Here is a 13,993-nt window from a genome sequence, read left to right on the forward strand (position 1 = left end):
TGTGTGACTGTCTGTTAAATTAAAATGGCGCTGGTGAACAAAAGTTGGTTGCAGTGATAAGGGCTTTGAAATTGAAGTGTACAATGAGATCATTTCAGCTTAACATCAAGAAGTAGTTAAAGAAAGCTCGCTGGGGTGCTATAACCACCCTGTGACACTGAGATAACCGGTGAAAGCAAGAAGTGGGCTATATTGGAATTGTGGGGTTTCTTTGTAGAATAGAACATTGCGAGAGGTCCCCTTAGAACAGACCCGGGCACCTCTTCTGTTAAGCATCCATCCTGACCCCATTATTTGACGATATGTGTTATCTGAGTTCTTCCCCTTAGACCCCAGGCGTTCCTCCAAGCCTTCCTGTAATAAAAATAAAGTAATCAAATTAAAGCCCTCGTGTGTTGCACGTTCCGAGATGTCCAACTTGACAGCTTTTACAAGCAAAGTCGTGAAGGTTTGGGATAGAGATATCATAGGAAACAGTGCCAGGATATTGGCATTCATTACACAGGAAGGTCACTTTGGGAGGAGGCGGGGGGTGGGGTGTTACATTATTTATATCCCGTGCTTTAACAGCCTGGTGGGGGTGGTCCGCCAATCTGGCCGCTCCGAACACAGGCTGTTTTACTGGTCGAAGCCTGTGTTCGTAGCACTCTCGAGGCTGCATACCCCATCCCGTGCAAGCTGCTATTCTCCCTTTTCCTCTGCAGAGCCCTCATCAGCACCAGTGAATGCAGAATGAGGGTGCTGCAGCTCTTTTTTTTTTTTTAACAAAAATAAATACATTTGTGCAAAATCATGAACACTGCACTTGTCTTGGCTGGAATCCGTTTTCAGGCTTTACATCAGCATACCCATAGCCAAGAACAGCAGTGTTCCTGATTCGAAGGTAAGTTTAAAAAAAAAAAGAAAAAAATATTTAAAATAAAAACCAGCTCAGCACCCGTGTTTCGCATTTGCAATGCTAATGGCGTTATTCTCCATGGCAGGCTGACCGCACCAGGTATTGGTACGGCCGTCCACATTAAGGGACCCTTGATTCCACTCGGGCCTGTAACTTGGACAGTGGGTTGTTACCGAAAGGGTCATCCGCCCGGTCAGATAATAATGCCTCAGTGTCGTGGCTCACTTTTTTCTTCTGCTTACATCTATCCCTCAGCACTGTGCAAGAAGAATCAGTGTAACAAAAGACAAATCCAAAAAGGGCCGAGACTGGGAAGATTAGCAAGCGCTACACTCGGACGGAGTTCTGAATGTTAGCATGTTAAACTTCATATAACCCACTAACAAAAAACTCAGCATTTCTGCAGACTTATTTAAAAAATCTCTCACAACCATATCTCGCACAACAACCCGCACGCACTTCACAACACTGCAACAACACATAAGCCGCACCAACAGCACACGAGGACTGACATCGATCCGATACTCGCACCAAAGCTCAGCACCCAGTGTATACCGAGTTGAAGCTGCCAACAGAACACCACTCCTCTCACTATCCTACTCCCGCTTCACCTACCAACCCATCCCACCTTCTCGTTTGCAGATCCGCCAGAGCGCCTGGGGACCAACTCCATTGCCGACAGTGCGCGGTACAAATACCTTTAACATTTAACACATTTAACATACCCAAGAGAGCATGCTCAGCAGTGGTAATGAACGAAAAGATCGAATCTAAAATGCCGAATGCACGTTTAGTGTGCATTCGGCATAGTAGACTAGATCTTTTGCCCATAATAGCGAACAGGGGAGGGGGGTGTCCCCCACTCCCCATGCTCGGTATTATGGGCGGTGGGGGTGTCCCCCGCATACATTAAAGGCAGTGCCATTAAAGGCAGTGCGGGAGATAAACGGGCGAAATCCCAAAAGATAAAATTACAAAATAAAGGCAAGTGGGCTGCGTGTTTTTGTAATTCGATCTTTTGGGATACGTTTTTTTAATGTACATCCCTCAGTGCTAGATCATAGTCTGAGCTGGAGACTACTTGGGGTTGTTTTGTGCCACTGATGTGCCTATGTACCTATATACCAATGTGCTATGATATGGCATTTATAACGCACCTATAGACAAGTGTGTCATGGCGATGAGGCACGGGTGGGGGAACAGAAGGTAGACAGAGGCAACGATCTTACTAGGCCGGGTGACATTGAGATCGCACAAGTGCAGGGGAGGGCAGAAGAGACAAGTGCAGGGGGGAGGGGGCATTGCAGTATATGGGATCAACAGTAAAATAATAAATAAAAACAATAAGTAAAAAGTGCGGGCAGCTGGTGGCAAGGGTCAGTGCAGACATCAAGTGTCAAGTGCTGGTGGGGACTGTTGGATATATTAACAACCCCCGAGTGCAAGGGTTGTCAGGGGGGAGCGCAGGTGTGCAACTGGCAGGGAGGGGACCTGGGCCCGAGGTCGGAGGGTAGCCAGGTGACCAGTGCAGTTTCAGTTTCAGCCGGGAGTTCAGCAGGGGAGAGGACGAGAGAAAGCAGGAGCAAAGAGGAAGATCTTGAGGTGCTTCCAGAGCCAGAGATGGTTCTCCTCAAGTTTGTAGTAATGTAGGTGGACTTAAAATACATTCTACTGTTCCATCACCCGGAGACGACTTGATGTTAAAACGGCTGCAGAACGCTCATTTTCGGCAAAAAATAACCCACTAACCTAAGTGTAAAAACATTATAAATTCTTTGATGCAAGCACAACAATCATGATAATAGTCAAAGCTGCTATGATAGTGCTACATAGTCGCTGTGAAGAGGAGGGTCAAGGTTATATCTGTGCAGCATATAACACATGCACACATTGTACTTGCCTTTCAGTGAACTCCAAGTGAACACTGACAAGGCGGAACATCAGTAGTATATTACACTGGTCTTGATTGCACTGATGAAAGAATTCAAAAATTTTATTGACCTATAACCTGATTAGATTATGTCCGATGAGAACCAATATTGTACAGAAAGTTGTACAGATTTTTTACATAGAAAACTTTACATGTTTGTACCATATACATTTTGTCTGTCTGCAAAATTTTCTACATCCACTGTAATACAGAAGCTTGTCAATGTTGCTTTTTTGTTTGCTTTCTTGCCATCAGTATGAACACACTTTCAATAAATGTAACCGTCCTCTGGCCAAACGAAGCCAAGCAAGATCCATTACTTTAATTTAATTAACATCAAATTCTGTACAGAGTGAAATCTACATCAACTAAAAAAAGGATTTGCAGAGAACACAATGGTCTGTGGCGATTCAAGTTTCGGGTACTTGAAGGAAGGCGCTTCAGTTGCTCATGGAATTCTTAAAATCCGACATCACAGCAGGTATTTCATATTGAACCACCACTCTTCTTGAGAAGCTCCAGCAACATTAACTTTTTGGACTCTAGGACGTCTGAAGAATTGAAGAAAGCTAAAGATTTTTCAACTCCCTCCTCTCAAAAACATTTTTTCTAGTGCAATCTTTTAAACAATAAAATGCATTGGGATGCCAGCAAATCAATAGGAAAAAACAGAAATAAAATAAAATAGTGCAGGAAAAATTACATAGTGTTTAAGATTTTTATATTACAGATCTGCGTCTCTGTACATATTTTCACAGAAGGATGGTTGCCGATATCTCAGATATTCTGAGTGTGCAAAAACGTTTCATAATAAAAATAACACAAGTAGTTGCTAGATTTCTTTGTCAAGAACAATATAGTTTTCATTATTTTTCACAATAAACATGTCACCCTTCAAAATACAGCTGTTCCCAGTTGTATCTCTTAGAGAACTTCCAATGTTAGCATATATTTACTTCTTTGGGTAAAGTTTACTCTTACATCCACCATGAAGCAAGAGCTGGTTTACTGTTTATCGAAACAGTATGTACCCTACAGCCCACACTGGGGATTGGTGTGTGTTGGGACCTGCCCCATCGCATGCTCAACATGAGCCTGGTAAGATAAAACGGGAATGAGGCTCCTTTACGAAAGAGCAAAAGGCTGGAGTGTTCCAAGTTGGAATTAGTGTTCAAAGCATCTGTACCGTAAAACCTGAGATACAGGAAGCCTGGTAAAGGAAACTGTAAATTGAAATCAATTTATTTTAGGGTTATGCCAGAAACCAAAGCTCCGCTTACTGGTCCGTTGGAGAAACTCTGAGGTCACAATTTCCTTTTACTACAGTGATTGAGACAGTCTGCGAGTTGCTATGACTCGTTTGTGGGAAGCTCTTGGTCGAGCAGCTGTGATATTTTAAAAACACCACCAATGCGCAGGAAGAACCTCCGTAGTACTGCTCGTAGTTCCGGAATCAGGTCAAACTGCATAATTTCACACAACAGAGGATAGTAGAATGAAGCATGAGCTTTGAACTAGGAGGGAAAAACAAGAAGAGGAACAATATATTATTTGAAACATCTAAAAGCTACTGTTGGCCAGTTTCAACAGTAACAGACATTTCATGTGTACATAGACATTAATAACAAGCGTGTACTAAAACAAAATCAACTGAGTCCACTACGCATGGATATGTGGTTGATTTATCTCATGAGGCATATGTAAAATCCAGGTTCATATCTCTGTTTAGTCTTTGTTTGCAAGTAAAACGATATCCAAACCCTCGTTATGCATGCAATTTATGCATGTATTCCTTAAAGGTACATCTAAATATTATCCCTAAAATCAAAATATAAATTTCCTGGGAAGTGCCCACTCTCCGGTTTATCAACACCTGTACCCAAGTCTATATATATCACACAACACGCCAGATATGTTTCAGGTTGGTTATTTCTGGTGTCAGGATGATGGGAGGATTTGAGTGTCCTCCCCACCGCTATACAGGATGGCTTCTTCTTAGAGACGATGATACACCCGCTGGACTAAAACAAAAAAGCCCCCGGGGTCCAAACAAAAAAACAACCAGAGTCCAAACAAAAAGGCCCCAGGTCCAAACACAAGGATCTTGGTTCAACAAAAGTATCTGGAGCTCCTACTCCGAAATCCCTTTTCAGGATACAGCTTTGCTTCTCTGTTACCCACTCCCCACACTTACTCTTTGGCTCCTCGGTCTACCGATTCAGCTCCTTTACTTCTCATCCTCACCTCTTGGGAAGACCCCTGTCTTGGTTCTCAGTTCCAACATGGCCTTGCATGTTAGGTTTTGGCAGTGGCTGAAGCGGACAATGTATCAGTTGGCCACCGGAACTGCTGGGATGGATCTGCTTATATTTTCCAACTCCCTATCCTGGGGTAGTGACTCTTAATCCCCAATATCCGTTTCTAGATGCATGCCGAGTCGCAACATCCTGTTGCTTAAGGGGGTCACTTCTACAACTCCCCACCTTCTTCTACTCTCCTACTTTTCACCTACACTACAAACACGTACTTGCACCACTTGTCCACGCACACCCCCTATGCATAGGGAGTCTCTATTTTGCTCTCATTTTCCTTTGCTTCTTACCTACAAGCGACCTCTCAATCTCCTTCTCAACCCTTCTTCTAACGCCCTCCTTGATAGACTCCTCCGTCTCTCCTCCATCCACCTCCTGATTGCACCTCTCCCCTTCCAATATATTCCCCTTCCTCTCTGCAATATCAATCTTCTGTATTCCTTCCTCCTTCTCTGCCATTAGCTCACCCTTCAACCACCTCACTCGTTTTTCCTACTCACCCCCTCCGTACTCTTTCACCACCTTACTCACCATCAACTCCAACTTCATCTTCTGCTTTCTGGTGACCACTCTCCAGCCACATTCCTCCTGCTCCAATTTATTTTGTTCTTCCCATCAATACATTGCAAGTGCACTGCCAAACTAATAGTCTGCGCCTCACCAGCTTTGGATGCCAGAAATTCCTCTAGGAGCTGGCTTTTTTTTAAGGGGCTTGGAGTAAACAGCTATGTCCCAATTGGTTGGAGGGATCGTGTGTTCCATCTAAGTATGCATTGTCCCCGAGCTGCCCTTTAATTCTGAACTTTCGGAGAAAGTCTTCAAATAAAGGCACCCGCCATCTTCAATCCCTTTCTAGAAGGTTCTCTCCACTACATGGATTGCAGCAGTTGCGCTCTATCTCCCTGTCCCCCTGAAAGGAGACAGCAGGTCAGCCTTCAATGTGTGAACAACTTCTGTTTTGAGGGAAGTCTGGAAACAGTTATTTCTAAATGTCCGGTTGCTGCATGGGTGAAACCTAAGGTTCCCTAGCCTGAATATTAAATGGGGAGGTGTGCAAGCTCCTCATGACTGTCCTCTTTGGGGGATGCAAAACATGCTGGTTTGTGGTTTAGGTCATCCCCATAGTCTTCCTGGCCCCAAATCTGTAAATGTGTTACTATAATCCTGTTCCAGTTTTCCTTGTGGAGAAGAGAAGGATTCTGCGAGTTGTAGTCTTTTCTTTCTCTCCTATGCCTGTTGGCAGAAAATGGGTAAAATGGGTTAGACACCCATTTTCTGGCATCCTTCTTGCCTTCCGGAACTCGGTTAAGCTTACCCCTCTTGGCTTCCGGAACTCGTTTAGGCTTTTCCCAAGGTCTTCCTGCTTTGAACTCAAAGTTGACTCTTTCTGATCTGGTCCAGGTCCTCCATCTGACCAAGAGGGTGGGAATTCCGGGAGTGTTAGTTCTTCATGATTGACCTTTGCAAAATGGGCTGGGTGACTTTGCCTGGAGAGACACCTGCTCTCAGGCAGCTGGAAATAGAATTTCCAGGTCCATGTGTCAATGGCTGCGAGGTCACTTTAGAACACACTACGCATCATCAACTTCATGAATAGTTTCCTCAGAAAATAAGGATTATATGTCATTTATGCACCATGTTTTGAATGACCCATACATAGCGTACTGCCAAACGTTTTTATACACCCATATATGACAAACACCACTTACCCAGTAATAGGCTTTCTCATGCTCATATCTGTTTAGTGCCAGATGCTATGCTTATTCAACCATCTAGTGGTTGGTCTGGCATATTACATGTTTACTTCCAAAGTTAAATTATTTGTGTTGCACTATCCCTATACTATGTGCACAGGTACTTTTGATGCTCCTTGAGTCGACATGGTAAGCATGACCACAGTGTTGCAGCCTTAAGGTACTCAGAAGCAAGGTACACATTCCGTTTTATCTTTCTGTGCCTCAAAGTGGGGATTCTAAGCTAGTGCATGGGACTCTAAATAGTTACAACCACAGAACGATTACTGGTTAAGTAATCTTCTGGGGCTTGTTTATCTGTTTAGATTCATCTGCTACACTTAAATTAGAAAACAAATTGCTATGTAGGTGGTGGGTGTGCAGGTGGAACAGACGAAAATGCATGTTTAGTACTGCTCGGCCCACTTGTGGGTCTGGTGTGGTTTGAGCATCTAAGAGGCAATGTTGTCTGAGTGTGTGTATGGAACTCCATGTTGCTGCCTAGCATATAGTATCAGGAGGATTTTGCTAGGAACGATAATGTTACCACAGTCTGCTACGTTGAATGCACCCTTGGTGTAGAAGAACAAGTTACTTCTTACCTTGTAATGTTCTTTCGACGGGATGTTCCTCCGATGTATTCCTCATCTTAGATAGACAGATATATCCTTCCAGCTCTGCTGGCCTCGGAAAATTTTTTCTCTAGAGGGCGCTGCGCGTCGACGTCCCTCGAGTCGATGTCCCTCGACAGCCGCCATATCGACGCTCGACGTCATCCTGCCTATAAAGGCCGCGCGCAGCATCCGTTGCTCAGTTCCGTTTTGTAGCCCACAGTATTACTGTCTGGACTAGACTAATCACCCTGAAGGAGCGTAAGCTGCAACAACAAGGGAAGTAGCACTGCGGGGATGGATGGGAGGGTCGATGAGGAATACGTCGGAGGAACATCCCGTCGAAAGAACGTTACAAGGTAAGAAGTAACTTGTTCTTCGAAGGGATTGTGTCCTCCTACGTATTCCTCATCTTAGATAGGCTCCCACAGCAGTATTCTATATTCGGAGGAGGGAGTACTGACTTCACGCTGTCTTCTATTGATGAATAGAATGCAGTACAGCCCTTCCAAACCTAGTCTCTTGACTGGAGGAGGAATCCAGATTGTAAAAACGTGTAAAGGTATGGACAGACGACCATGTAGCAGCCGCACATATGTCTTTAACCGGCACGCCTCTTTTGAGGGCCGATGAAGCTGCAATACCTCTGGTCGAATGAGCCCTAAGGTTTTGGGGGGGCTCTTTCCCTGCCAGTTTATAACATTCCAGAATGGCTAGAATGATCCATCTGGAAATGGTCTGTTTAGTTATTGGTAACCCCAGCTTGTGACCTGCGTAACCTACAAACAGCTGGTCTGCCTGTCTTATACTGGCTAGTCTACTAATGTAAAAACTTAAAGCCCTCCTAGGGTCTAGTCTGTGTAACCTCTCTTCCTCTTTCCCCGGGTGAGGAGGAGGATAGAAAGATGGTAGGGTAATCTTCTGAGTGATATGGAATTCAGAAACCACCTTTGGGAGGAAATTAGGCTTCACTTGCAGGACAACTTTGTCTTTGTGAAAGATTGTATGAGGGGGTTTACAAGAAAGAGCTTGTAATTCGCTCACCCTTCTAGCAGATGTAAGTGCTATTAATAAAACAGTTTTAAGGGTAAGGAATCTTAACGAACAAGAATGGAGAGGTTCGAAAGGTGTACCCATCAGGAAAGTTAGTACTAAGTTTAAATCCCATAGGGGAACTTGGAATGGTCTTGGGGGATAAACATTGGTTAACCCCTTTAGAAACTGTATTACCAAGGGTAATTTGAAATAGGATGGTTCTTCCGCAGTACGGTTAAAGATGGATAGCGCTGCGAGATAGCCCTTAATGGTGCCAACTTGAAGGCCTGAATTTGCCAAATATAGTAGGAAGGACAAAACCATTGGTGTACCACATGAAAATGGGTCGATATTCTGTTCTCTACACCAGCTGCAAAATCTGTTCCAACGGCAGCGGTATAAAGACTTTGTTGCTGGCCTCCTTGCCGAAAGCAACACCTCCATAACATCATCAGGGAGGTCCCAATCCTTGTGCCTCAGCCGTTCAGAAGCCAAGCGTGAAGGTTGAGGGTTTTGATGTCTGGATGGAGAACCTGACCTCCCTTCTGTGAGAGTAGGTTCTCTCTAAGAGGAAGTCGAATTGGAGGGCAGATGGACAAGTCTAGAAGGTCCGGGTACCACGTTCTCCTGGCCCAATCCGGGGCAATTAGGATCATGGTTCGCCGGAATCTTCTCAACCTCCTGATCATTTGAGGAATGACAGGGACCGGTGGGAACGCGTACAGAAGCGGAAACTCCCAGTCCACTATGAACGCGTCTCCCAGAGCTCCTCTCGGAGGAAATTCCCTTGAGCAGAACAGGTCGCATTTCCTGTTTAGGCTGGTGGCGAACAGATCTACCTGAGGGGTTCCCCAAAGGGCGAAGATCTCTTGAAAGACTTCCTGAGCTAGCTCCCACTCGTGGGAGACTCTGTTCTGCCTGCTCAGAGCGTCCGCTGTCCAGTTCTTCTCTCCGGCTAGGTGAACTGCCGATAGAGAGATTCCTTCTTGGATTGCCCGAAACCAGAGCTGCATCGCCTCTCTGCACAGGGGTAGTGATCCTACGCCTCCTCTTTTGTTGAGGTAATGCATGGCCACCGTGTTGTCCGTCATTATCAGGACGTTCTTCCCTTGTACAGCTGGCAGGAAAGCCTTCAACGCAAGTCTGATGGCTCTCAGCTCTAACAGGTTGATGTGTAGTCTGGACTCCGATGGAGACCAACGACCGCTGATGGTCAAGTCGTTGGCGTGGGCTCCCCACCCCGTGAGTGAGGCATCCGTGACTACTGTTATCTCCGGCCAGGGTTGCCAAAACTGTTCTCCTTTCAGAATGTTCTCCTGACAGGCCCACCACTGAAGGTCTCGAGCCACCCTGCCGGGAACCTGAAGAAGATCTGTCATTCTCCCTGAGAATTGTGACCACTGAGTCCTCAGTGCCCACTGGAGGGATCTCATTCTCAGGCGAGCCTCTGGCACAAGGAAAATGCAGGATGCCATGAGGCCTAGCAACCTCAAAAAGTCGAAGGCTGGGAGACGTTGGGCATGCTGGAACTTGGTAACCATCTGTAGAATATCTTGAGCCCTCACCTCAGGTGGCGAGGCTTTTCCCAGGGAAGTATCCAGGATCGCTCCTATGAACTGGAGTCTCTGCGATGGTATCATTTGTGACTTCTTTAAATTGAGGGAGAAGCCCAGTCTGTGAAGGAAATGGCACACGTGATTTAGCTGGATCTGAGCTTGCTCCGGAGAAACAGCCCTGATCAGTCAATCGTCCAGGTAGGGGTAGACGTGAATCCCTTCCCTCCTTAGACTTGCAGCCACTACCGACATTAACTTGGTGAAGACCCTCGGGGCGGAGGTCAGCCCAAATGGCAGTACTCGAAATTGATAGTGAGAGTTGCCAATTGCGAACCTGAGGTATTTCCTGTGTTTGAGATGGATAGGCACATGGAAATAAGTGTCCCGAAGGTCCAGAGATACCAACCAGTCCTGAAACTGAAGGGCCTGGAGGATCTGAGAAAGAGTGACCATCTTGAATTTGTCTTTTCTGAGGAATTTGTTCAATTCTCGCAAGTCCAAGATGGGTCTCAGTCCTCAGTCTTTCTTCGGAATGAGAAAGTAAGGGGAGTACCAGCCCTTGTCCCTCTCCGCTACAGGTACCGGTTCTATGGCACCTTTCTCTAGCAGGTCCAAAATTTCCTGCAAGAGGAGCGGATCTGGAGCTTTCTGAGAGCTGATCCCCGGTGGATGACTCTGAGGTATACGTAGGAAAGGCAGGCAGTAACCTTGGGCGACTGTTTCCAATGCCCAAGCATCTGACGTGATAGCCTGCCATACCGTCAGATGTTGAGTCAACCTACCTCCTACAGGTGTCCTGTGAGGGGAGTCCTCAGAGTGGTTTTGGGGCGGCTGATGCAGATGCCGATGGTAAAGAGGCACCTGCTGTTGCTGCGGCTTTAGAATATCTACCCCGTCCACCTCGGGTAGTTCTTCTTTGACCCCTTTGAGCCGGTCGTCCTCTACCTCTTCCGAATGCGGAGTAGAAGCGAAAGGTCTTGCCCCTCGCAGAGGTTCCTGTGGGACGAAAAGGAGTCTGACGGATTGCAGCTCCTAGGGATTTTGCTGCAGCTTTTGAAGTTTGCAGTTTCTCTAAACTGTCATCCGCCTTTTCCCCGAACAAAGAAGAGCCATCGAATGGCATGTTCAAGAGCCTGGCTTGCACATCTGGGGCAAAACCCGACTTTCTCAACCAAGCGAATCTCCTGGTTGATGTACTTGCCGCCATTGCTCTGCTGATACTGTCAGCCGAATCAATGCCCGTCTGGAGGGATTCGCACATAGCGTCTTTACCGTCCTGTATAATATTCAGGAACGCATCCCTTTCTTCTCCCTCCGGGATGCAGCCGCTGTAGAAGCACACTCCCAAAGTGTATGGCTGAACCTAGCAAGGGTGCAAGTAGCATTAACAGACTTTAATGCCATGCTACATGCTGAAAAGACTTTCTTTGCCATAGCATCATATTTTTTGCCGTCCCTGTCCTGTGGGACTGTAGGATAAGCCGTCTTGACATCGGCAGAGGATGCTGCTTGTACCACCAGACTTTCTGGGGATGGGTGTTTAGACAAAAACTCTGGATCTGTGGAAGATACCCTGTACTTTGCAGACAGTTTTTTATTTACTGCTGGTATTACATCTGGGGTTTCCCAGTTTGTCAGGATCTTTCTCTGAAGAGCTTTATGAAAGGGCACCACAGGATCCTCTTGTGGGCCTTTGTCAAGAATATCCGTGAGGTCATCTTGCTGGAAAGATTGTGAAGGTGCAGACCACCCCATGAACTCTGTAATCCTGGCCATTAAGGCTCTGTAGGGGGTTTCAGCATGCTCCCCCGGCTCTGGCTTAGCAAAATCCACCTCAGGGGAAGTGTCTAACCCACTTGCCTCATGTAAAGAATCATGAAGATCCTTTAATCTGCGCTCTTCAGAGGAAAATTCCTCCCTAACTGGGGTTACAGGTCCCTGTAACTCAAATGTGTCTTGTTCAGACAAATTACCCTCTTCTAAAATTGAGGATATAGTTCTCAATTGTTCTGAACTCATAAAGGGAGTAAATCCCATTTCCAAGGCAGAGGGTGCCGAACTTGTCATTATTGGCCTCGAAAACGTTGATGTCTTCGACGCCGAAGGCTTCGAGCGTGGCGTCGAAAACAGAGGTGGAGGCCTCGAGGACCTCGACAGAATTGGAATTCTACTCAACAATATTGATGCCATCGACGTCGAGGGCCTGGGGATAGTCACTGGATGTGTGGTCACCGTGACTTTTCTTGGCGTCAACGCCGGTGTCGAGGCCGGCGTCGAGTCGACAGACCCGTGTGTCGAAGGTCCCCTCGACAACGGCGCCGAAGACATCGACCTCGACGCGACCTTCGTCGACGGCACCTTCGAGGAAGGTTTGGAGGTCATAGTTCTGCTCGAGGGTTCGAAACGCGCTCGAGAGGTTTCTTTCGCCGGGTACTGCGACTCGCGGCGTTTTTGACCTTCGGGTCTTTCGACCAGAGCATCGCTCTCGGCAGTCTTCGAGGGGGTCGAGGCCGCTTTCTCGAAGACGCTCATCATATTCTTTCGGAATTCCTCCCATTCAGCCCGGGAACTATGTTTCGTGGGGCAAGGGATTCTTTTTGGCGAAACAGAGGAAGAGGAAGACGGAGAAGGGGATCTTCGACGCCTCCTCTTCGAGTGCTTCGATCTCGAGGAGTGATGAGACCCACTCCGAGACCTGGAGCGCGAATGGTGACGAGGAGACGAATGTCTCGACTTCGTTGACGAAGAAGAAGCTTTAAAAGTCTTACCTTTCTCCAGCTTCCCCCTACGCTCCTTCAGGGCCTTAGCTGTCATGGACATACAGTCCTTGCATTCCGAACAATGGTGTTCAGCTCCCAAGCACCACAGACAATTTCTGTGAGGATCGGTCAACGACATCTTTTTCCCACAATCTCGACATTTTTTGAAGCCGGATCGAGGAGTTGTCGGTTCCGACGAGGAAGCCATCGAGTATGGATCGAATAACTCGAGGTAAATAGGATTAATCTGACTAAGAACTGAGCAACGGTATTCCGAGGCACCGAGTAAGCGCGGAAAAACGGAACTGAGCAACGGACGCTGCGCGCGGCCTTTATAGGCAGGATGACGTTGAGCGTCGATACGGCGGCTGTCGAGGGACATCGACTCGAGGGACGTCGACGCGCAGCGCCCTCTAGAGAAAAAATTTTCCGAGGCCAGCAGAGCTGGAAGGATATATCTATCTATCTAAGATGAGGAATACGTCGGAGGACACAATCCCTTCGAAAGTAATGTCTTGTGTGCTAGCTAGAAGCATTCCTGGACGCAACATACCATGCATCATAGAATGCCTGACTTGCTAATGGGACATCGTATCACTGGGTAAAAGAACAACATATCTGGATGGATTTGGGCAATTGATCATTTCTGTACATGTAAAACATAACTGCCCTAAAATTATTGAGTGTATGTAAAGGTTTCTCTGGCTTTGTGGGGATTGAAAGAAAGAAGGTAATCTTATTAACAGGTTTACATAAAACTTTGAAATTTACTTTAGTGAACAGAGTGGGAATGTTTGGAACACAATCACATCTTGGTGTATTGTAACAAAGGGTTAAACTTCTGACAGTGGCTACAGCTCAATGACCCTTTGTATTGAGGTGATGGGAACAAGAAAAGTAATCTTGTAAATGGGATGTTTGAGTAAGCATTTACGGAGAGGTTTAAACAGTGGACCCATTAGCCTGTGTAACACTGTTTACATCAGACTCTAGTGCTGGGTTAGCTATTGGCAGCTATTGGCCAATGAATCTAGCAGGTACAAAAGGCTAGGCCAGGATATCTGAAGATGAACATGCAACCTGGTTAAATGTGTGCTTGTTACATGCTTCTCTAAAGATGTCCTTTCCACTGGTACACCACAACTGCCTTACACATGGT

General features: G+C 46.4%; 1 protein-coding gene across 1 annotated transcript in view; it reads right to left on the minus strand.

Annotated features, from left to right (window-relative positions):
* Nucleotides 1-2,873: 2,873 nt before the first annotated feature.
* Nucleotides 2,874-13,993, minus strand: part of ARFGEF1 (ARF guanine nucleotide exchange factor 1) — a 1,973,034-nt gene continuing 1,961,914 nt past the window's right edge. The window contains exon 39 of the mRNA XM_069621149.1: nt 2,874-4,342. Within this exon, the coding sequence (XP_069477250.1) occupies nt 4,178-4,342 (165 nt within the window). The 3' untranslated portion in view covers nt 2,874-4,177. The remainder of the gene's footprint in view (nt 4,343-13,993) is intronic.

The sequence above is a fragment of the Ambystoma mexicanum genome, chromosome 5q (assembly GCF_040938575.1).
Source record: "Ambystoma mexicanum isolate Mex_15411 chromosome 5q, UKY_AmexF1_1, whole genome shotgun sequence".
Classification (NCBI taxonomy): Eukaryota; Metazoa; Chordata; class Amphibia; order Caudata; family Ambystomatidae; genus Ambystoma; species Ambystoma mexicanum.